At 34.9% G+C, this 24,914-nt stretch overlaps 2 protein-coding genes across 4 annotated transcripts in view; one reads left to right on the top strand and one right to left on the bottom strand.

Moving 5' to 3' along the window:
- Gbeta76C (guanine nucleotide-binding protein subunit beta-2) overlaps nucleotides 1–5,947 on the top strand; it is an 11,874-nt gene extending 5,927 nt beyond the window's left edge. The window contains exons 9-11 of the mRNA XM_089866568.1: nucleotides 708–924; nucleotides 997–1,111; nucleotides 1,383–5,947. Coding sequence (XP_089722694.1) covers nucleotides 708–924; nucleotides 997–1,103 — 324 coding nt within the window. The 3' untranslated portion in view covers nucleotides 1,104–1,111; nucleotides 1,383–5,947. The remainder of the gene's footprint in view (nucleotides 1–707; nucleotides 925–996; nucleotides 1,112–1,382) is intronic.
- Gbeta13F (guanine nucleotide-binding protein subunit beta-1) lies at nucleotides 1,651–24,914 on the bottom strand. Of its 3 annotated transcripts, none has more exons than XM_089866571.1 (9): nucleotides 24,535–24,914; nucleotides 18,119–18,203; nucleotides 10,838–10,983; nucleotides 10,253–10,316; nucleotides 9,197–9,426; nucleotides 8,970–9,099; nucleotides 8,418–8,489; nucleotides 8,078–8,294; nucleotides 1,651–7,501 (listed from the first exon to the last, which is right to left on the bottom strand). In XM_089866571.1, the coding sequence occupies exons 2-9, from the start codon at nucleotides 18,173–18,175 to the stop codon at nucleotides 7,395–7,397; spliced, it is 1,023 nt and encodes a 340-aa protein (XP_089722697.1). In that variant the 5' UTR covers nucleotides 18,176–18,203; nucleotides 24,535–24,914; the 3' UTR covers nucleotides 1,651–7,394. The 3 variants fall into 3 exon arrangements, with proteins under 3 accessions (XP_089722697.1, XP_089722695.1, XP_089722696.1); XM_089866569.1 differs by having other exon boundaries at nucleotides 10,832–10,983; nucleotides 24,535–24,909; XM_089866570.1 differs by lacking the exon at nucleotides 24,535–24,914 and adding an exon at nucleotides 19,782–20,008 and having other exon boundaries at nucleotides 10,832–10,983.

The raw sequence follows: 24,914 nt of genomic DNA, 5'->3' as shown, positions 1-24,914 counted from the left end.
TGAAAACATTATTTACATTATTTGGGTAATAACTTTTTTCTGTTTATTAGCAAAACCGTCGTTAACTTTTAAAAACAACTTTCAATAATAAAACCTGTTTATTGGGTCCTATTAACTATTAATTCGCATACCCCAAATCAATAAAAGAGAACAAAGTTAGTTCTTTTATACATAATGAATATGCAAATTAACCGGAGGTAATTAAGAGAAATTAATTGCTACATACGCGCACTTTGGCGACTAAAATTTAACCCAATTTGTTTAATTTCTGGGCTCGAAAAGGTCAGACTAAATGACTAAGTAATTGGGCGTTAACTCTTTTGTAAACTTTTTAAAAGTGACTGGCAACAGAACACACGATCTAAGTAGGAATGCATACAGATACTAGGAATAATTGTGCAACCATCCATTTTCACTCAACGTATCTAGGCGGATTTTGTGGGAGGAGCTAAACTAATCACGTTATGTATGACGAATTTTAACTATCCCGCCGCGAGTTTCACCTTGCATTGCTACCAACCAATGAAAAACGTCAGAATTATGAGGCTCAGGCCCACCCCAAAAAACCCTCATAGAAATTAACATGAGATACATGGGTGCACAATGATTTCTATTAGATATATGTATTCCTGGTCCATGGGCATAAGTACCAAAGAATAACTAGAGTAAACTCACCTAACTTAAGACTTGGGGTATTTTATTGCAAGTATCACACAAGTGGATATTACTTCGGAACTGGTTCGGATGACAAATCAGCTAGACTTTTTGATATCAGGGCTGATCAGCAGATTGGTATCTACAAACCCGACACTCCGACAAGTGGTTTAACCTCTTGCGCATTGTCCAACAGTGGCAGGTTGATTCTTTGCGGATCCGATGACAGCATGGTTCATATTTGGGATACCATTTCAGCTGACGAAAATAGTAAGACAGTTAAAAACTTGTTAAAATATTAAGTAATAAGTACCACGTCTAATTAATTTCTTACCATGATAGATGTGTTGTCTGGACACGAGAATAGAGTCACTTCCTTGACCATGGCAGACAATGGAATGGCCATAGTTACTGGATCATGGGATACAACAGTCCGCTTGTGGAATTAGTGTTAGTGGTGAGTACCGAGATACGCTACTTGTATTTTTAGTTATATCAAATGCAAATATAAAGAACAGAGAGTAATTTCGGTGGAAGTTGTCGTGCTCTCTGTTCTTTCTATTTGTCCATGTTCAAGAGTAGCCGAAAGTTCGCTTAGGTTAGGCATAAGTTTATAAGTGATATGCTCCATAAGTATTACCAGACCCTATACTTCGTAATGCTATATAGACTTACAGCTCGAGCTAGTTCGAGAATTGAAGTCCTACACTCGGTGGTTAATTTTGCAGGACTTCCATATTAATCCTAATTAGTCTGTACTAAGCCCGACTAAGCCTTTGACAGCGCCTCACCAGGCACCAGGCGTACGTTGCTTTACCTCGAATCTCTGACCTCCCTCCCTCACTTCATGACAAGCTCCAGTTTGTAACCAGACATTACAAACTTATGGTGAACATATCTTATGAACTTATGGTTAGGTTACGTACCAATATGGATGGCGAACAGGGAAGATAAACGATTGACAATTAAAAATGGGTGAAATTAAACGAGAATTAGTTAAAGACAAACATCTTTATTGGACAAGTTAAATTACATACACAAGTGTAGTTTTTTTTTTGTTTCACAAATAAGACCAAAAAGCTACATACTGAAACCAGCTTCATATTAACACGTGGATAATACTAATAACAGCCGCTTGGTTAAAAATGCAGTTGGCATTATAGATTATTATTATTTTATTTTTTTTTTTCATTTGACGACGCTGTAGTGTGCCTGTGTTAATTATAATTAATTAATTTTTTTTTCATTTCATTTCAATTTTTTTTGGTTTCGATTAATATATTTTGTTGTTGATATTAATTTTATGGCCCTAATCGACAATTGACACATCACCTTTTTTTTTTTTTTTTTTTGAGTTTTATAATTTTACCGAGGGATAGAAAAACTCAAAAAAAAAAAAATTTTTAATTAAAACGAAATAAAGGCAATTATTTGCAGTTCCAAGTAAAAATCAAAAGACGACCATTTTTTGTTTTTATGTTGGTTTAATTTTTGTTATTTTTTTTTTTTTTTGGTTTTCTTCACCCCCTTTTATCGCGAAAAAAAAAACTTTCCTTGAAATTTGGCTCAAAACCGAAGTGTCCATTTTTATTTAAAAAGAAAAAGTTTTGGGTATATATATATTTTTTTTCAGTTTATATTCTGAATATATTTTTTTTTTCATTTTAAATCTTTATCACTTCCACGCACTGTTATTTTCTTAAACTTATCCGTAATCTTTAAAGGGGGTGGTAATATCTTTTTCAAATAAACTTTCTCTCTTATTATCATACCGCAAAAAATTGTTCTTTCAAAAATTAACATCTTTACCCTCCCTTTAATCTTCCAAAAAAACTCAAATAAAAAAAAAAAAATGGAAAAAAAAACCATGTGGTGTTTGGTTATTTTTTGTTTGTTTGTTTAAAAACATTTTTGTTTAAGACCACACTATATTTGTCGCGATCTTATTTTTTTTTTAAATATACGTAGAATTTTTTTTTTGGTATCGCGATCGTAATTTGCGTGAAAAGTCATTTTTTTTTTATTTTATTTTAAATATCGCGAAATATTTTTTTTTGTGTGTATTTACGAACACTGGGCCACGAAGAACGTTGTATTTTTTTTTTTGCGCTGAATTTTGGCAGTTTTTTTTAATATCTTTTTTTAATCTATATATATAGATTGATGTTCCCAGAAAAAAAAATTAAAAATAAAAATTTAATTTAATTTAACACAAGCGTAAATTAATTGTAGGATAACTAATAATTTTATTTAATATAATAATGATGGTAATTAAGGGTAATTTATCGCACTTAAATTTAATACACTTTTTTTTTCAGCCCATAGATGATTTTAAAGTTTCGAAGCAATTTTTTTTCTGGTTTTGTTTTTGGAATTGGGGTCAAGGGGGGTCACGTTTTTATCCCAATTTCATTTTTGTTATCGGTATAGAAACCAATTAACATCACTACAATTGTTTTATGTTACAACGACAATAAGGGGGGGACAGGCATGTTTTTGTTTACGCTTGCTTGTTTATTTGTTTGTTTGTTGTTTTCTGTATTTGTTTATATTTAAATTTTCCCCCTATGAAAATACCTCCCCTGGGCTGTCAAAAAATTAAAATCTTTTTTTTTTTTTTCAAATATGTTTTTCCTAAAATATTATTATTTTTCGATATAAATTTATACTGAAGATTTTAACTACCCCTAATGAGATATTAATTAATTATTTACTAATTGTTCCCTATTATTGGGGGACCGATATTATTTGGTGGAAATTGTTTTTTAATTTAATTTAAGACTATCCTATCAATATAGAAAATAAAATTAATTATTAAAATCAATTAATAATTAATTAATTAGTTAGTAGTGCATGCTGTATTTGGTTTTTTTTGTTTCGTTATAGTATTTTCTATACAATGAGCGTTTTTAATTTATGTCGAATTGCGATTTAATTAAACCCTCAATTAACTTGAAAATTTAATTAATTTTGGTGAAAATTAAATATCGGAAAATTTAAAGTAATCAAATTTTATAATTTGGAAATTTTTAATATTAAAAAAAAAATCAATTATTTTCAGTTCAAAAATAATTTTTTTGATTTGATATAAAATTAACTAAACAACCAAAACACACATGACTTACATTAAAAATGGTACATTTTTGAACTGAAAAATATTGATTTTAATTTTATTTTTAAGTTTTTAAATTTAATTGCTATCTATTTTCAAATTAGGGGCTTTGACTTTGAAGCAGATATTGATGATGTTAATCTAATATTAATAAAAAAATTCCCAAATTAAATAAAAATTGATTACGGGCGATAAAACGTAATTAGAAGACGGCGGGGCCCTTAATTATATTTTTTTTAATTAATTTGATGACTAGAAGAAGAATTTTTTTTGTTATTTTATTTTTCACACGTTTTGTTAAACCTAAATTAAAAACGATTCGTAAAAAAATAAAGACAAAATTAATTAGCTATAATTAAGAATTAAATTTCTAGGTAGAAAGAAAAACACGTGAAAAAGGTGCCCTGAAATCATATATTTACACTAATAATAATAATTAAAAAAAAAAAAAACAACAGCCTAACTAAATTAAATGGCACAAAATTTAATTTAATTTAATTAAAATATTAATCTTAATTAAAAATAAGGCTAAATAATTTTTCCCCCATACCATTTTGATGTGTGACCTATAACTAAAAAAAACGAAAATCCCTTAACATTTACGGGGAAAATAGGTGGAAGGGTTGGGGGGGGGGGGCGTAGAGGGTCCCGCTGCAAATGTTGTAGTATTTTTTTTTTGTTTCATATTTAAATTTGTTAATTGTTTCCACACACACATTCACATTTTTCGTTACCAAGAGAAATTAAAAACAAAATTATTAAATTACTTAATTCACACCCTCCTAAATTTCTACAGATTTTTTTTTTTTTTTTTGCTTTTTCAAAGAAGCACGGTAGAAATGGCTAATTAATTTTTGTTTAAATATCGTTAATTTTTTATCTTAATAATTTTGTTTTATTATTTTTTTGGTATATAAAGGTCTATTAACACGTCCTTTATACGGAAGTATCATTTTCTTTTTTTTTTAACTCCTTAATTTTTTTTTTTTTTGTTCGTCAAAAGTAGAGGGAAACTTAAAAACTTTCCCCAACCTTTTTTAATATATATTTTTAATTATTTTTTCAATTTCGAAATTGTTGAAAAAAATTTATGTTTTCTGCGTGCACTTTATTAATATTGTTGTTGTTTTAAAACGTAGTTTAAGTCTTTTTTCGCATTTGTTTTTGTACGGCAAAATGAAATGGATGTACGTACGACAGTGCACCTTTGTTAGTTTAGAACATTGAAAAATTGTTTCGTTATCCATAGAAGCAGTCCATGTTGTTGTTTGTTTTAAATAGATAGCGAAAGGAGAAGAAACTACTCGATATATTTAATTATAATTTAGCGGGAAAAAACGAGTTTTTTAATTTCTCAATAAAGCTTCGCAATTTGTTTTGAGTTAATCATTACGTATATATATATATTTTCAATCGAATTACGAAGCGCAATGAAATCGTGGGGCTCATCAACTTTCATTCTTCGAAAGAATAAAACTCGTTCCCGCGTTAATTGACGATTAATTAATTAATTTAATTATTTAAATTAAATTAATTTAGGGGTTTCTTCCGAAGGTTGTTGATTTATATAATACGATGAAGGGTTTGTTTGTTTGTTTGTTTATGTCTCTTGCTTAAAATCTAAAAAGATTAATTAGCCAGAGCGAACGAACGAGAGCGAGAGCGAGAACGAGCGGTATTTCATTAACTAATTAATTTGTCCATCCGTATAAAATGATAACTCTAAAAACCGCAAGCAATACCTAATCCATCATCGAAGGAAGGTTTTGTAGCCGTAATAGAGTTAATCGGACGCAAAATTTTTGTTAGAGATCCCGCGTAGTATAGTTATTTTAATAAAAGTGCTGCGAGTTTTTATGTTTTTGTTTGTTGTGAAAGAACTTTCGCATTAGTCCCAAGTTACGATCGGTAAAATTTCACAATATAAGTCTTTGAACAATTTGTTGAATTTTTTGAATTTTCTTCTTCGATAGAAGTTTTTTTTGTTTTGTTTTGTTGTATTTATAGTAAAGAAAAAACGTAACGTTGCAAAAATCGCTGATAAAGCGCGGCGAAATGTTGCAAAATTAACCAAACACCAATCGATTTACCGACGATAGGCGACTAATGAAAGGGGAAAGGTTATTTTATAAAATAACATTGGGGATTACCAACCATAACGGCTCTAAAATTAAAATAAAATTCTTGCATCATTGTAAAATACAAGGTACTAAAACCGCGTAAAGGTTTTGATGATATAATAATAACACACACACCTTCACGGAATTTAATTAATTTATATACGTTCCTTGACGGGGATATAATAGACGTTGCGGTAAACGGTTTAACGGTCAACTTCTTAATCATTTTTCATTTTAGTAGGATTCGGATTAATTAATCATTTATTTATTTATTTACTTATTTCTGGGGGGGGCGAGGATTATCTGAGGAATTTACGTGTTTATTTATTTATTTATTTATTTGTGTTTCTCAAATGATTTACGATAATCAACATTACCATCGTAAATTTGACTAGAAATGAAAAGGGAAAAATTCTGATCCCCTTTGAATAATAAAAAAAACGAACGAAAAGATTACGATCGGGAACAAAAAATCGGTGTTATTTTTAATAGAATAGAATTGAATTGAATTCGTGAGTTGTTTTCCGAAAGAGATAGATAATTAATTAACTAGCAATAATTTTCTTGGTTAATTAATTAATTAATTAATTAATTATAACTAAACAAGTAACAATTATAACTGTGTGATTTTTTTTTTTTAGGGAATATGAGTAAAAAGCTTGTTTTTTTTGTTTTTAAATCGCGATTATTTCCGTTAAACAGTTTATATATAATTAAAAATTAAAAAGCGCACGATTTTTACCACCGCTAAAAATATTAACAACAATAATAATAATAATCATCATCACGAAGAGACTTAGTATTATTTTGTTAAAAAGTTTCTTGGCTTAATTAAATCCCTCGCGATATATATTGTTTATTTATTTATTTATTTATTTAAATTTGAAAGATCCCGTGTGTAAAATTCAGCGTTCGGAAGAAGGTAGTAGAAGAACAAAAGAAGAGTAAAAAATAAAAATAAATGGTTGTTTACCTGCGATTCGTTTTCCTGTAGGATGGGGAAGGAAGGTGTTAAGGTGTTAGTAGTATCGAGACTTTTGTTAAATAATATTTAGTTCCGTAAACGCGTGGTGTGTAGAGAGCTTTTACGGTGGTGAAAACATCTCGGCAACATCATCATCGTCATGTTTGGTTTATTTTTTTTTTAACGGGATCTTCTTTAATTAATTAAGTTTAAATCGAGGAGTGGTTGTTTTTTTGTTGTTGTTGTTGTGAAAAATGAAGAACGCATATTTATCGGAGAGAAAAGGGTGTTATCATGTATCTCTTAGTTTTCAATAGGGGGGGTTAAAAAACGGAGGGTGTGGGCATAGGGGTGCGGGAAGGAAATTTGTTTTTCTTTTTGTTGTTAAGAAGTGAAATTTGGTTGTTTTTTTTTTCTTGGGGGGTTTTGGTTTTTTTGTTGTTGGGACTTAGTTTTTTTTTTTTCTTCAAATTTGTTTGAAATTTTTTTTTGTTGTTTTTTTTTCTTTGTTAATTATAATAAATGACAGAGTTCTACTTCATAATCAGTTCCAAATCTTCAAAAAGCTGTCCCACGAGCCTGTGGCGACCGCCATACCGTCTTCCGTAACACCCAAACAGCTCACCCTGTTATCGTGACCCGCAAGAACGCCTGAAACACGTTTTTTAGCAAAAACCATTTTTATGTAGCGTTAAGGATTTGATATGCTACAAATTACGTTTCGTAACCTTCAAATTAGGGATGCGCGAATGTTTACCAGGGTTCATACAACTTTTGGAAAACCAATTTCCCTGAGATTTACAGGCTTTTCCCCATATATATGGTGTATCCTATGGAGCAAATGTTAAGGGACATTTTGCTTAATTACTCGGTCCCAGTTTGCTGTAACCCCAACTTTTTTAGTATCGTGGGATGGGGGACAAATATGACTATAACACACTCGAAGGACATCCCCGTATCTCTAACAGAACCAGAGTTATGACCGTCTAAAGTTCACGAACATTACAAAATTCTAAATTTCAGAGTTTTCCCGATTTGTATGAACACTGTTTACCACGCAATATTACGCATCCCTTTTGTAAACTTAAAACATCAGATTAAACGTAATTCAACAGAAAATTCAGGAGAACGAAAGTTTATAGAAAACATCATATATTTAAGCCTACTATTGCTTTTTTGAAAAGATATTTCTTCGATAAAATTGTAATATAAGGTGTTTTATCTTACCCGCTCTTTCAGCCTTCATGGAGTCCCAAACGTTACAATTGAAATCATCGTAGCCCGCCAGTAGTAGCCGTCCGCTCTTAGAGAAGGCTACGGAGGTGATGCCGCAGATTATGTTATCGTGCGAATACATAGCGAGCTCTTGGTCCGCCCTTATATCGAAGAGACGGCAAGTTGCGTCATCAGAACCCGTGGCAAATGCATAGCCATTGGGAAAAAACTGGAACATTGTTTAAAAGTAACGTTTTTGAGACTTCCTATATTATAACTATAACTATACACTTATTATATTCTTTTTGTAACTACGCGCATTTAAAACTATGATGATCAAAATTAAAATTACCGTCACTGCGTTAATATCAGATTCGTGTCCTGGGAATGTTTGTTTACACATTCCGTCTCTAATATCCCAAAGCTGAAAGAAACATAATTTTAAACAATTTAGTTTCTCGATAAGTACTTTGTGTTTGAAGGCATAGTAAGTAAGGGTTTCGATGCGAATTGGGTTCGAGGCAAGGTTGCAACTAGTCAGTTAAGGAATGAGGTGACAGAAGGGTTGTTGGGGTCAAATCACCCTCGGCGTACAAGGGCAGTGGGCACCTATAGGGTAGGATCTCCAACATGTGTCAAAGACCGAAAATGTAATGTGTTCAAGTTCGGAAAGACCTTGCGTGTATTTTCGCATTTGTCCATTATAGAACCAAAGGGGGCTAGGGAGGTGACAAAAGGGGTTGTGGGGGTCAAGTCAACTCCGGGGTTAAGAACAAGGGCAGTGGGCACTTATAGGGTAGGATCTCCAACATGTGTCATAGACCAAAAGTGTAATGTGTTCAAGTTCGGAAAGACCGTGCGTGTGTTTCAGCATTTGTCCATTATAGAGTCAAACCGGGCTTACCTTAGCTGAAGCATCGCAAGCTCCGGAAACAAAAGTCCTCATATCGGGTGACAGTGAGAGGGACATGACGTCACCGGTATGTCCGGTGAACGACGTACACTGCTGACCAGTTTCAATGTCCCAGAGAGCGCTAAATACGTATAATTTCGATTAAATTAACCACCCTTTCAATTGTTATTGAACTGGGTCGGGGCGATCGCGTGGGACATTGATTTGACGATACATACCAAGTCATGTCTCCTGAACTGGTAACTATTTGGTTATCGTCCAAAAATCGACAACAGGAAAGGTAGCCAGTGTGTCCCGGCAACTCTCGGCTAACCCTTACGTTGCCTTCTCTTGTTTTCAAACTATAAATGGAGCAGATATTGTCTAGGCCTCCACAGGCAACGAAGCTACCTGATGGAGCGTAGGCACAAGTCATAACCCAACTTGATCGTAAAGGAATGGCATGAACCTTAAAAGAGTGGGGGAAAAACGAAAAGAACAATTCAATTTAATCACTGTAACTTAAGAATTAGTACGAGTTTTTAATGAAATATTTCGCCGAGACCAAAGACTAATCAGAGATAATGACAATCAACAGAATATTCAGGAGAACGAAAGTTTAATATAACATCATTTAGTCTTTGAGATTTTGGGCAATTCCATAAACATATTAATTAATCAATATAAGACTAACCTAGGGAAAGTTTTAATACCTAATTATAAAAAATAATTTTTTTTTTGCGGAATTACACGATTTTATAGTAGAAAAAATCATGGGTTTTTATAGGAAAATATAGGACTAAAAACGCTCGCATATAATTCTACTTTGGCTTAAACTATGTAGAAAAATCTCAAAAAATAACAAATAGGAATTTACTTTGAAAAGATCGAGGAACATATAAATATATATAAAACATAATATATAAAAAATCGTGAGCGAACTCCGCAATTTCAGTGTCTAGTCAAATGATATCTCGATAAAAGAGCTAATTTTGATAAATTTGATGCTAAACTATTCGAAAACTTCGTTTAAGTCAAAAATATAGGATATTATAGGACCTTTCATTAAATTATAGGATAATACAATAATACTTTGTAAGCCCGCAAAAACGTAATGATAATACACAGTTTTCAGACTAGAAGGATTGATACCATTTACACCAGCTTGCCAAGCTACTTGATGGACAAAGAAAGTGCATCACCAAGTACCCTGTCATAAATGGTATCAATCCCCTAGTCTGAAAACCACGCATTGAAAAGACACTTGCGATATCATCTCGCTATTATAAACTTACCTTATTTGTTGTGTATGCATCCCAGACTATAAGTTTACCATCTTGAGAGGCTGACACCAGATATCTAAGGGTATTTTTATAACGGGGAGTAAAGGGGAGAAAAGACAACAACAAAGCAAGTTAGATACCAACTTCTTTTAACCAAATTGCCTGACTAACTAATAGAGGAAAGGTTATTAAAAACATAAACAAAAAATTAATTTTAGTAATTAAAAGATAATCAGAACATGCAAGGATCTACTTAGCATGCTTCGCATAAAGAGAGAGCAAGAAAAACGTCTGCCATTTCGGAAGTAACAAGAGGCCCATATTTGTAGTTATTTAAAATAAAGCAAAGATACCAAAGATACTATATAATAAATGCTTAATTTTAATTCTTTGTCATTCAAGCTTTACCAAAAAGTATTTTTACTTCTAAGATTAGAGCGTAATATACCATTATATTCCATATTACTGGAAAGCTTAGCCAATTTTCAATTGTTAGTTAATTAGTTTTGAAGAATTTCGTTTCATTCGCGTTTCGCCAATTGTTAGTTCGAAAGACCCTACCTGTAGAGCAGAGCTTCGTAATGCACTTACAAATACCTTGAATCGGATCCCCAATGCATGGCATAGATTTTTGCAAGGTGACCTCTAAGGGTTCGCCTTGTACGCATTTGAATACGACCGACTGGTTCCATATTCGCCGTCGCCTGCACCAACGTGGTGTCGCAGGCTGCTTTCCGGGCATCCTAAGTAAGCGAGCGCGAAAACAATAAGGTCATACAGGTATTGTAAACAAATAAATAGGCTTAACAGTTAAAATTTTCACAGCCAAAATAAGAAAACACAGTTGAACGCTGACAAATACTTGGCCTAATCATAAATATACAAGTATAATTAACCTAAATATACACGGTGTTTCTGTTAGGATGGTGGTTGTTGCTAAGTCTAATGCACCATTCAACTTCATAAAATTTATGAATTGAATATAAACATAAATATTACGTTATTATTATTATCCCCTACACCATTTTATCATAAAATTTACCGATCCTTCATTCCAAAATACAGGGTGTTTCTGATAAGTCTGATGGCATAAATTAAGGGGTATATTCTTTGGGAAATCGATTTTGAGTCGAAAATGTAACTTCTATCTATCTCTATTTTGTTGACCACAAGGGACACCGTTTTGGAGTTATGATTTAAATAGTGTTTTAGGGATGACCCCTTAATTAAATTAGTAATCATTGTCTTACTTCAGTTTCTTAATTAAATTTAAGGGGTCATCCCTAAAATACTTTGACCAATCTTAACTCGAAAACAGTGGCCCGGACGGCAAATTAGCTTATGGATTCTTTACAACATTAGTTGTTTCTTCTAGTAATGATTAACAATTTTTGAGCCCAAAATACTTCATTCGAAAAGTGCACATTGAATTTGATATAGTACGCATTTATAGCCCTATACTATCAAGAGTAGGTAAAAATATTGGTGTTTTATCGACTCTTCATTATAGCAAACGCAATGCACGTAATTCTTACGATAAAAGTACCCAATTAATGCATTACTAAGCACAATAAGTAAATTTCACCCCAGTGGGAAAGAAAAAGATTTATTTATGTTCAATTCAAAAATTAAATAGAAATGGAATTAATTTTAAGCCAACCGTGTAATAATATGCCTCAATCAATTATCTACCACTGAATACAATAATTTACACTGATTACTTTGTTTCCATAATTAAGAATCTTAAGTCTCAAACGCGTTCATTACTTAAATCTAATTAAAAACAGTCGCAACAAAAACACACCTAGCATTTGTTGCACAACGTAACGTTAGGGACGCTTCCACAGACGCTATGCATAAAATGCATTAGTCACTTTCACCAAACGCTTAGTTAAAACAATAGCGTGGAAAACCAAACCAACGCTGAAGTATAATTACTTTCGGGGGGAAATACTTAGCGCATCAATAATTAATGAAAAATGTTTTCAATCCTATATTGATTGTTGAATATTTTTGGCAGCAAAGACTTTACCTCATATTGCAATGCAATTACGGGCGAAAGAGGGGGGAAGGAAATCTGATTAATTAATCAAATTACAATACCATATTAGTGGCGAGAGCGATAAGGTCATTAAGGATAAGCGCCTCCCTACTCTAAAAAACAACCCTGTGGCTTCAAAAGAAAGTGAGAGAGTGTAGGGTATATTTTCTTTTTTAAATTATAAGAAAGGCAATTTTGTTAAGTATATTCTTTTATAGGCTTAAGATTAGACCTTTAAAAAAATTTTCGGTAGTAGGAAACAGAAGCCCGAAACTTATCGAATCTTCCCCGGAAACAATTGTTACTGACGTCATTTCACGGGGAGATGCCGTCAGCCGCGCCCTTCAATCGTTACCATGGCAACCCTCCGCCGCGTTTTCCACGCATTCCCGCCGCCCGTAAAAGAGGAGAGGAGAGGATCACCCGCCATTTCTCGTGCGGGTTCCGCGCGCGCCAACCCGCCAACCTAACCGGCATTCTACACCACCCTCCTCCTGTTCCTACACTCCTAAAGCAGCAGCACCAGCACCCATTACACGAAAAGCGAAAACGCGAAATATACCTTTCGCTCGCTCCTGTCACCGAGTCCCCTCCCAAATATTTCAGGGTTCATAAGGAAGTTTTCGCGAAAGACAATTTTCAATGTTTAAATAGATAACGTTAGCTATAGGGGCTAGAGAAAATTTCTTTCATCGTTTTTAAACTTCAAAAGCGCCAGTAATTTGTTATTGCAGCATCTCCTGTATGCAGGTTTCGAACTAAATGAACACACAAATCTAATAGAAGACTACATGCTTTTTAGTCTAAAGAGGCTAGAGAAAATTTCTTTAACCGTTTTTAAACTTCAACCGCGTCTGTAATTTGTTATTAGAACATCTCCTGTATGCACAAAATCGAACATAAGACTACATGCTTTTAGTATCTGTTATAGATAAAGGTTGAGAGAACAGCACTTACAAATGACTGGCAACACTTGTGGGCAGGTTTAGAACTAAATGATTACTAAATCTAATAGAAGAATACATGCTTTTTAGTCTGAAGGGGCTAGAGAAAATTTCTTCCGTTTTTAAACTTCAACGAACCGAGTCTGTAATTTGTTATTAGAACATCTGCTGTATGCAGGTTTTCAACTAAATGATCACTAAATCTAATAGAAGACTACATGCTTTTCAGTATCTGTTATAGATAGAGGTTGAAATAATTGCACTAACAAATGACTGGCAACACTTGCAGGCACGCTATCTGCAATTAAAACTGTGCATAGACTAGAGGGAAAATTAGGCGCCATTTATTGGACCTCCTTTCTTGTCAATTAATAACAATAGACACTAAACCATGAGAAGTAAATCAGCTTCGACAGCTTGCAAGAATCTAAAATTGGAACTGATAAATGTATGGATGGAGAAGCAGATGTAGATAATCTCAAAGTGGCGCATTTTTAAGCATTCAAAACATTTGCAATGCTTACTAATAAACTAAACTTAATTTTGACCAGACCAAACCCGCGGCGTTCTTAAGTGATAATAAATTAGGGTTCATAATTAAACTTAGAAAGTAAAACCCTACTACACGTTGCTATAAAACCCATTTTGCCAACAAACAAAGAATACGCATCATAAAAATGAAAAAGATACACCCAAGAAAACTGTATACATTATAAATACATCCCGGCGAAGTTTTCTATATGACATTCATCATAAGTTCATAAGACATGTTCCTTAAGTTAGTCAGTGGTTACAAACTGGAGCTTGTCATGAAGTGATTGAAGTAGGTCATAGATTCGAGGTAAAGCGACGTCGCCTGGTTTTGGCGTTGTCAAATTTGGGCTTAGTAATGCAGACTAAATAGGACCTAGATGGAAGTCCTGCAAAATTAATTAACCGAGTGTAGGACTTCAATTCTCGCTTCCGTCGTTCTCGAACTAGCTCTAAGTCTCGCACTACGAAGTATAAGTATTGTCATACTTATGGAACATATCTTATGAACTCATGATTCACGTCCATATTTCCCCATACGATGAACTGTACGAACCCTGAATAAAATCCTATACTTTTCGGCGGGAGTCGTAGAGCCTCGTAGGCCTCGCGCCTGGAGGCAAAAATATCGAATGAACCTCATTCCCCAAACCCCCTAGTAGCACAGCGCGAAAATTTGGTCCTCTTTTGAAAAGTCGGTGCGGCAGAAGAAGTCGTCGTCGAAACGGGATCTATTTACGACATATTACCGCAAACTATATATACAAGAGAGCGGAAGAACTGCATAACGGATGCTTGCTATACAGTTGAAACTAAATAGTCAGTCCCCCAGTCCATTCCATTCCAATACAGAATGAAGATTCCCGCTCTCCTTATGATAAGGCCAGGAGGACGCGATGCGTTCTTATTTTCAGACCCAATGCAGTCGGGTTGTAATTGAAACCAGCTTGGCTTTTAACCATCCCACACTAACACCAAAATCCTCCTCATTTGCATTGAAATTCATTCAAAAGTTTAGTTTAAGGTTAAAAAATAATGACACTCAAACCCTTCTTGAAGGTCTGCTATAGATATAATAGGTCAAAGTCCTGGCTAACTTGACTGACCGACTTATAATCAACGCCCAGTCCAAACCGCTTTAGCTAGAAGGTTCAAATTTTGCAGGGACGTTACTCTTAAATAGTAGATAGTTATTAAGAAACATTTTTTCAATCCGTCGCCATCTTTAGAAATGGCGGTATGAGATGTAAAATAACCCTTTTTTTTGGAATAACGTTGATGTGGCTTTTCAACGGATTTCACTAAAATTTAATATACAAAAATACGGGCCCTTGTGGCTTTTGGGCTTTGATTTTCCGCCATCTTTAAAAATGGCAGCCCGAAAACAAATATAAACGTTACGTTGAGTACCTTTGTCCAATTTCCACGCCTATGTGGACAAAACCTTTCCCATTTAAAATGAGGTTTGCGATAGAAAAGTTTTCACTTGAATTTGAGACGCGAGAACCAATTTTCTCTCTTGACTGTCAGAAATCTTAAGAAATTGACTTAAAAACGATTACGAAACAGTCCAGCACTTAAAGACTTTACATTTTTTAAGTTAAGCGCAATAACTAAAGGGGGTAATTAACCACTTAAAAATACCCCTACTGACCATAAAGTTATCATGGTAATTAAACATCGCTACAAACAAGAATGCAACATTAACTATTCTATCAGTTTTTGTGAAAACACTACAATCCTTTTTAGTTCATGAAAAACAGACCTGTACTTTGCTTTCTAGAAAACCAACAGTTAGGCGCCCCAATAACTAGATAATTAAGTCTGTAATTTAACATCCTTCCACCAAATTACGTCATGTACCATTAATAACTACTTTTTTCTCAAGAACCCAATGCCTCCTCACCCTAGAGACACTTCTAATATGAACTACGGTTTGAGTTATAAGCTTCTGATTTCACTTTCTATTAAAGGAAAGAAACCAGCCAGGTTTATTTTGTCAATTCAAGAGCAGGCGTGATTCCGGGAAACCCCTCTGTACCATATCCGTAAAGACATAAACATTCATGGTGTATATTTCAACATATGCGAAAAAGAAAGAAAAAAAAGTCATCTTCAAAACCCAATCTAAGAAGAAAATCGTAAGAGAGATGCCAAAAATAGTAGACTGTTAAGTGCTTGGACCCAATGATCTTTAGATTTTTAAAGGAGTTGCCAGAAATTTTTACAAATAAAGTAGTCACCGACGTACGCGTTGACAAACCACTCCAAGAGGGAAAAGCCTATAGTGTAAGCAAGAAGTGATATCTAGCTTACTAGGGAGAAGGTTTAAGATGCCTAAGTATTCGCGCGGGCCATAGTCCCAGTCCCCCTTTCAAAATACAAGAGGGGCGTAAAAGGAGGCCGGGTTATTTCGCCTCTCCTCAGTCGAAAATGCGTTTTCAAGAACCAATGAGATGCTGGTTGTAATTTAGAGGCGGAGATTAACTCCGGACGGCGGACCTACGTTTAGACTGGAGATAAAGCTGGAAATATGGCAAATTTATACCTTCTCCCTAATAAACTAGATATCATTTAGTTGGTATAAGTTTATAAGATGTATTCCATAAGTATGACACTACCTATACTTCGTAATACTAGAGAGTTGCTTACAGCTCGAGCATAGTTCTAGCAGAACGACGGAAGCGAGAATTGAAGCCTACACTCGGTGGTTAATTAATTTTGCTGGACCAAGTTCCATCTAGGTCCTATTTAGCCTGAACTAAACCTTTGACAGCGCCTCACCAGGCAATCATCACTTTACCTCGAATCTACGACCTGCCTCCCTCACTTCATGACAAGCTCCAGTTTCTAAGTTACCAGTGACAAACTTATGGAAGGAACATATCTTATGAACTTCACGCTATAGCCTAATTTCACCCCGTGTTATATTCCCATAGACCTCAATACAGTTGAAGCTAGCAGCTGCCATTACTATCTATAAGAGATACCAAAAAATATAAAGTTATTGCTTTACTTATAACGAGAGAAATCATCTTTGAGGATAAAACTGCTACACATCCCCCTTCCCGAAATCTTAAAGACAAACTTGGCTGTCTAACCCGAGAAAAAGCCTCCAAGAAAAGATAACCAATTTACGTGTAAATTTTGCGCTGAGCCAAGAGACACAATTTTTTTTCTTTTTGGAGGGGAGACGTTGCAGGTTACACAAGCAATAATTTAGAGCGGAAAATTGCACGCAAAATTTCATCATCAAAGGCTTAGCTCCGTAACCGTTAATAGTGTATTCTAAAACATAACTTTTGCCTACATAATTCACAACGTTTAAATAATTGCCGATGTTTAAACATAGATGTGTATTTTTTAAAAAATAAACGTAAGGTGCAGCTTCGCATAAAAATGCAATAGTTGCTGCAGGCGTGCGTAGTAGCTAGTAGTCAGGGGCAGATCACTCTTATTAATTCGTGTATACGATTATTAAGGCTTTAACTTAATTGGATTATATTTAATTTTAACTGAACTATAGTGTACATAAATTAGATTAACTATAGTAAGTAAAGAAGGCTGGCATTGAAGGGGTAAAGCTCAAAATGCATTGGAGTTACTACGTTATATAATGTTGCCATTAGAACTTTAGTCGCCATTTTAAAATATGGCGGCGTATTCGAACCAAACTAATGTAAAACCAGTCTATACGGTACACTGACCCAGTATACTAAATGCCTCAGTTCAAACGTACAGACGTTATTCCGTTAGAGAGATACTTTGGAGGTTTTTAGCCGCCATTTTAAAATATGGCGGAAGTATTCGAACCAAAATATTGTAAAACCAGTCTATACGGTACACTGAACCCGTTTACTAAATGCCTCAGTTCAAACGTAAGGACGTTATTCCGTTAAAGAGATATTTTGGACGTTTTTATGTATCTAGCCGCCATTTTACAAGATGGCGGCGGATTTCAAAAATATTTCATAGCGAGTACCTACTACCTAAGCCTAAAGTCCGTGCAAAATTTCAGCTTCCTATCTACAGCGGTTTAGGCTGGGCGTTGATTACCAGTGAGTCAGGAGAAACAATGCTATACAAAAAGCCTAACCTGTAGGGGCCATAAAAATAAGCAATTTCCTATGGAGCCCCTGTAGAAGTGTTTCACCCGCAATGTCCCGGGAAAACATCGCAATGCACTACTAAACATCTTAATTTTGCCATTTTCTAATTAATATTTAATAAAATACTGACCCACACTCAAACATTTAAATACTAGTTGATAATTTAAGTTAAATTAAACCGATTTAATTCGAGTTTGTGTAAGAAAACGAAACCAAAACCAAACGACATGAAAGAAATTCGTTCAAAACTTACTCGGATTGTGTTCTTTAACGTTTCAGCTTCTTGGCGAAGGCTGTCTAGTTCATTCATTCTGACTTCACTCCGGAATTCTCAATTCCTAATCAGAAACGGAAAATAAACATTAGGGGTTATTAGCAAGGACATAAATCCAGGAAAGGGAAACTAGTCTAAAAGATACAATTATCTCTTCTTGTAACGCTTCATATAAAGTTTTCAAAAACTTGTTATGCCACCCCCACTCCGTGCTTATCCAAAGCTAAACATAAAACTAATAGTGAAACTTTATACTTTGCTACGCGATTGAGGAAAAGCTTATTGGCAAACACTGGGAGAGATGGCAAAATGAACAGAACGCCAAATGTTTGAACTGTTATTTTGAGGAAACTGAAATTTCAATCATCTCCAGTATGAATTGTCACATTTTTCCCTCTATCAGTTACAAATTCCCTGAACAATTTTTCCCACTTTCATTTGTTGATTATTAACCACAAATAATACATAGTCATAAGTTTATAAGAAATGTTCCATAAGTATGACACTACATATACATTGTAATGCTAAGGACTTGCAGCTCGAGCTAGTTCGAGAACGACGGAAGCGAGAATTGAAGTTCTACACTCTGTGCTTAATTTTGAAGGACTGCCATCTAGGTCCTATTTAGTCTGTGCTAAGCCTTTGACAGCGCCTCACCAGACGTCCCTCGCTTTACCTCGAATCTATGACCTACCTCATTCACTTCATGACAAGCTCCAGTTTGTAACCAGTGACAAACTTATCATGGGACATATCTTATGAACTTATGAAACAGCTAATATGAATCATTGTGTTGCAGATACCCATTTTCTCAACGTATCTAGGCGGATTATGTTTGAACTTAGCTTGACTAATCATTATGTATGACGAATTTCACTTCGCTAAAAATCTATCTCACTGCGAGCTGCACCTTGACCTCGCGTTGCTACTAACCAATGAAATTACAGCGAGTTAAAATCACGTCAGAATTACAAGCGGTGACGGGTTAGTAAGTTCAAGGCCAGCCCACAAACCCCTTGTAGATATTAACACGGAATATACACAAATATTCCTAGTAGATGTATAAATTCCTAATGCTACCACCAAGTAGGGCTTCTCGAAAAAACGAAGCGGGATTAAAAAGAGAAAGCTACGATAACGGGAAATGTAAATACGGTGGGGAAAAATAAACCTCCTACATTGAGATAAGTTAAGATGAGACGATTGATTAGAAATTTACTAATATAATCAGAAATATCGCGTTATCAAATTTTCTATACTTTGAGTGTAAGCTTTATGGGAGAGAGAGAGAATAAAATTCTATTAATAAGCCTTTGTGTTAAAAGTTATACCCCTGATCGGTATTCGGTACCTCTTTCAAAAACGTCAAATTGAGGCCTAGGCCTCAGCCTCACTCAATCGCGAAACTAGCTTTAGAATAGATTCGAGCGACGTTACCTTTAAAATTAGGCTTAGCTAGAAAAGGGTTAAAATTTTAAACCTTCCAGCAAATTATAAATTTAAAACGTTATTATCGTAATTACTAAGTATTTCAGAGTATAAAAGTAACAATAATCAAATTATAAAACAGATTTAACACAGAAAACGAAATAAAGAGTTAGGCCTAACGAAAAAAGCTGAGCCAAGGCTTAAAATCACGTACCTTCACCTAATCATATCCCTTATAATCCAAAAGGCGGTTTCAATCTTCGTTATAAACGCGAATCTATTAATCCGAAATATCCGGACGTATTTCCACACCGATACGGGTACATTTAAAATACAAAAATGTGTCGATTCGAAAAGTACTAAAACATTTTTTGGAGTTCCAAAATTGGAATATATAAAAAGCCGGTTTTCCGAGGAGTGTGGAGCAATTTTCTCTCTCGATGGTAGCAGCTCCTCTTATCCGGACTTACGAAAGAGAGTCTAGGAGCAGGAGCACCAGGCTCCCCCTACTAGCTTTAGTCAGTAGATTCTCCCAATCAATAACAGGGCTGTGGCCAAGACACGATGAAGCGATCAATCTTGGTGAGGGAGAGAGTCGAGCCTACGCGAATTCGAGGGGAGGTGGGCTAACCCGGGCAGCAGAGAAAAGAGGGGCGCACCCGGCAAAGGCACACTACACTGCCTTGCCTCCCTATGCAACTTCAAAAAACGTGAAACTGATATTTTCGACAATCCTAGGCCTAAAAATGTCGTGTTTTACAATGTACCAATTTACAAAAGAAATAGAAACGGAAAAAGTTAAACAGGGTGGTTCGGGGACAGGACAATGGTCGTGGGTTGATGATGTCCCTTGTCAACCAACCACAGAGACAATGTTTCGACACAAGGTTATAGATAGTACGCGGACAAGTGTTGGACAGTCACTTGTGACTCGTGCAATTCAACCGATTTCTACAACAGACTGAAAAGCTTGTAGAATTCGGTTCGATTCAGTTCCAAAACCTAATGGAGATGCTCTCACAATTACTGGCAACACTGAAGAGCGGTTCGAGTTAAGACACCACTATTCTTGGCCATGGCTACATTACACTTGGGTCCTATTTATTTATCGTGGTTTTACTAAGACCGATTAGGTTTGAGTCCAGTACCCTAAAATGTACCACCAGAATTGCGGGTTTGTGCTTGGCCTTCTACAGAATGATTAACTCAATTGGTCCTCAAGGTTACTGCTTACCAATGACAACTCACGTTTCGTTACATTGTACTTGAATCCGAAATGGTATAATTTTCCAATTAACTAGCACTGCAGAATTGTTTACTGGTTAGGACAGTAATCATTATCTCGCATGGTACTAATGGTTACTGACTACCAAAGACACTTGGATATGGCATTACATGATACTTTCAAACCTTAATTCTCGTGTTATGCAACAGAAAAGCCGAACACGGTGGGGTAAGCAAACCATTTGTTGGGGGTTTTATTGCCTTCCAAATTGTGAGGTAACAGCATTTAGATTGATTTTACCCAAAGGCAATTGTTTTAAGCCAAAACGTATAACCTTGAGAACCGAAACGAAATGGCGTTTCTCCGAAGGCAATTGACACCAGTCCAGTTTCACTTATCAGGTTTACAATAAGTGGACGTGAGAAGTTCAAATAAGCATTCACTAGCAACTATGACCTCACCTTAGAAATAATATAGCTCGAGACAGAAAACACTACAAGGTTCGGTTTAGTTTCAAGTAAATGGTAACTTATGCAAATTGTGCCTATGCACCTTCAATTAAACAAGTGTCCCTTCGACACCATTTGTGGTACATTGTAAAACATGACAGCAAGCCGGATCAGTGAACATATATTTAAATTCTCTACAGTCTTAATGTCTTCTAAAGTCACTTCCCCACATATTATTGTAGGATGGTCAATGTGGTCTTCAAATATAACGCCTTACGAATGTTGAGGAATACATACAGCCAATAGGAATCATTGTGTATATCTAACCATTTCCTCAACATGTCTAGTGCCGAATTTTGTCGGAAAAAGCTAGACCAATCATTATGTACGACAAATTTCATCATACGATATACTCGACAAGCCCGGCACACAAAACCCGCTTAGAAATTAACACCCGAGATCTGTGGTGACACAATAACTCCAATTAGCTACATGCATTCCTTGTTCGTGCTAATGCTATAAGTAATATTAACCAAAAAAAATAATGCGAATTTCAATGACATAAATCGATTCTAAAACACCTGGGCCACACTTTCCACAAACCCTGGACCTTATATTACCAGGGTTTTACCAGGTCCTGTGGCAACCCTTAAGCCATTCTAATCTAACAATCCTTTCAATGAGGGCCCCTGATAGCGAAACTATTTACTCCAAAGGAAATAACAATTCTAGGCATATATTTTGAAGAACTGAGCTCAGCAGTATGCTTCGTAGATAGAGTGTGGGGGGCAATATAAGACTCATAGAGGCAAAGGCAAATGACCTAACATAGCCTCGGCACCCTTTTTTGAAATATTCTACTTTAAGTCTACCCCAAATATCAGGAAAGGGATACAAACCCACCCTTCCATTTCACGCTTCACTTCAAGTAGTCCTCGTTTAAAATTACACACTAATTTCAAATCACCAATGAGCGCGAAGAAAGACGAACTAGTTTTACAAATTTGAGGGATTGATTTACAACACAACACCCTAAAAAAGGGGGCGTGGTGGTTCAGTTGTTTTTTACAAACCACACGCGACCAATCGAGTAGAACCAGTGTTAAGGGCCTAATATTTAAATATTTACGTTGTAATTAATATTTCCTAATCAAATAACTATATATATAAAAAAATATTGATTGAATTAGGTCGTTTACTGCTATACAATAATTAAATAAAACCAGTTGAGGTTAGGATATATTTATATATACGTAAGCGTGGTTTAGAGTACTATTTTCAAAATTAGGTTGTTGAATTTAATATTGACATCTACATTTACATATCGTAAGAATTAGGTTGAATTGACAGTTAGAATAAAGCTAGGCTCCCTTTGTTAGTGCTCTGTAATAGCTCTAGTTATTATTAAACTATTCTATTCTCATAGATCAATTAGCAATTTTAAAGAGTTTATTGCGTGTTACATGATTCAGTAAAACATGTGAGAAAATTTTAAGCAACTGTCCAATCCCTTCATAAAGCTCTGTAACAGCACTTATTATTAAACTATTCGCATAGATCAATTGACAATTTTGAAGATCGTAGTGCGTGTTACATGATTCAGTAAAACATGTGAGAAAATATTAAGCAACTGTCCAATCCCTTCATAAAAATTAAAGGGAATATAAAACGTACACTATAATACTAGGTACACTATAATACCTAGTTTTCAGATTGAGGATTGATGCCATTTAAAACATGAGGCCAGGCTACTAGGCGAACAAAGTGAAGTGCTCACCAAGTAGCCTGATCTTCTGCTGTAAATGTTATCAAATTCAACCCACCTTTTCTGAAAACTATGTATAAGTTTAAGGCTTTGAAAGATTAGACAGTCGTTTTCATCACGCCCACCAATTATGCAGAGTGACGGGCCCCTCGAACCCTACCCAGGGGGGGGGGAAATAAGTTTAAGGGTCCTCCTCTAAATAGTTTATACGTCACAACGAAAAACATAAAACGAGAAAAGCTAGTGCTAGAATTAAATTTGTTAAACTATGCCCTTGACCCATTTGTACATGGAAAAGATGCCTCTCTCTCACCTAGCTCGCTACCTGTACATAATACACCTTCGAAATTTGATAAATATTTTTTAACTTAAGTTAAACAGAAGACCGTCGATCTTTGCTTTTAAATCGCAAATATCTAGGTTACTTGAGAAACATAATCAAAACACCTTTGATTTGATTTGATAAGGCTATTAAATCCGTTACAAGGTTATTATATGTTTCAATTTAGTAAGAAAGTTTAGTAAGTAACTAGGCTTAGGTATTTTAGCTTTAAAAATGAATGAACTATGCTTGAGCCTTGAGGGAAGAGTATATTAAGAAATTGTAACCTCTACGTGAAATGCGATGCACCTTTACAAATTAAATGTTAATATCACCTACTAAGAATTGATTGGTGACGCATCAAATAAGTTGCGTTTTAACTCAATGGAATTATGAAATTATGAAAGTGGAAAAAAACCATAACAGGATCTTACACAATCTAGTGTTAGAGATTTTTCCAACTACTAAACCCTACCCCAACAGTATTCTAAAAAGCTTAGCGTATAGGAAGTGATGTACACCTTTATGGATAAATTTTGATATTTTCCATTGATAATTAATGCGTGGCACTAAGGGTTCAATGATATTATGATTCGTAATTTTATAACTGATAAATTTGTAAAGCTACATCCTCACTGATAGCCTTTGATAGTATTGTAGGTGCAGAACGAATGTATCTACATTATATGTTCATAATCAGGAGCTAAGATTTTTCATTAGCTAGTTTAAAAATTACCATTAATTCATTTAATTATCATCCCTAGTCATTAAACACTGCATCTACACTATTATACTGCAGTGCAATATCATGTATGCACTTGCGAAATTAATTTTACCCGAAATGACTGACAAAACTTACATTAAATCAAATACCAATTTGTAACACCAGGAAATAACCGTCTCTCAACATTATTACCAAAATAGAAAATTCAATTACCACCGTGAAATGTTATAATTTTAGTTTAGTTTATAACGTCGGCCGGCTAATTTTAAGCCTTGGTTTTAATAATGTCAAGGCGGCTTTCCTACGCTACAATACCAAAAAGCGTTTTCCGAATCGGAAAACGCCATTTTAACACTAGAGCCGAGGCTTAAGAAAACATTACCTTTTAATAAAACCCCGAATACTTTACGCCAAAAATGATAGTTGATAAGTTAACAATAAAGATTACTGAAGGTAAATGAAAACGTAAAGACGATATTCACCTTTATAAATATTCCAAAACGGGTTAGAAAATTAACCCTAACGTCGGTACGGTGCCAAAAAAACTGGGCGGTGTGGAGGGGAAGACCTCGCTAGTCTCGCGGCATCGTATATTTTACCACCCTCGTCTCTTTAACGCGGCACAAGAACGAGAACAATGTGATACTGACTTTTTAGAATTACTAATAATTAAAAAATTAAAACTTCGTATAAAAATCTAATTATCCTTTTGAGCCTTCTTGATGTTCTCGTATATTTAGAGATTTTTTTACTCGGTCCTCGCGCGCTTGGGTGCGGTTCCCCGTAACAAGGACTATACAACGCGACGCTACGTACTTGCTAGAACCCTACTCGATCGTGATTGGTCGCGCGTTACGCGTAC

Source organism: Phalangium opilio, unplaced genomic scaffold, assembly GCF_054372755.1.
Source record: "Phalangium opilio isolate 3A_F unplaced genomic scaffold, DU_Popi_V2 ptg000017l_1, whole genome shotgun sequence".
Classification (NCBI taxonomy): domain Eukaryota; kingdom Metazoa; phylum Arthropoda; class Arachnida; order Opiliones; family Phalangiidae; genus Phalangium; species Phalangium opilio.
Note: the sequence above shows the minus strand (reverse complement) of the source record. Positions and strands in the feature narration are given on the sequence as shown.

What these genes read in the sequence shown, in the direction of transcription:
- Gbeta13F (XM_089866569.1), bottom strand. Translation starts at nt 18,175, where the DNA reads ATGAATGAACTAGACAGCCTTCGCCAAGAAGCTGAAACGTTAAAGAAC. An exon ending in CGTTAAAGAACACAATCCGA is followed by an intron (nt 10,984 to 18,118) that starts GTAAGTTTTGAA and finishes TCGCTTACTTAG; the next exon opens with GATGCCCGGAAAGCAGCCTG. An exon ending in CTTGCGATGCTTCAGCTAAG is followed by an intron (nt 8,490 to 8,969) that starts GTAAGCCCGGTT and finishes TGTTTCTTTCAG; the next exon opens with CTTTGGGATATTAGAGACGG.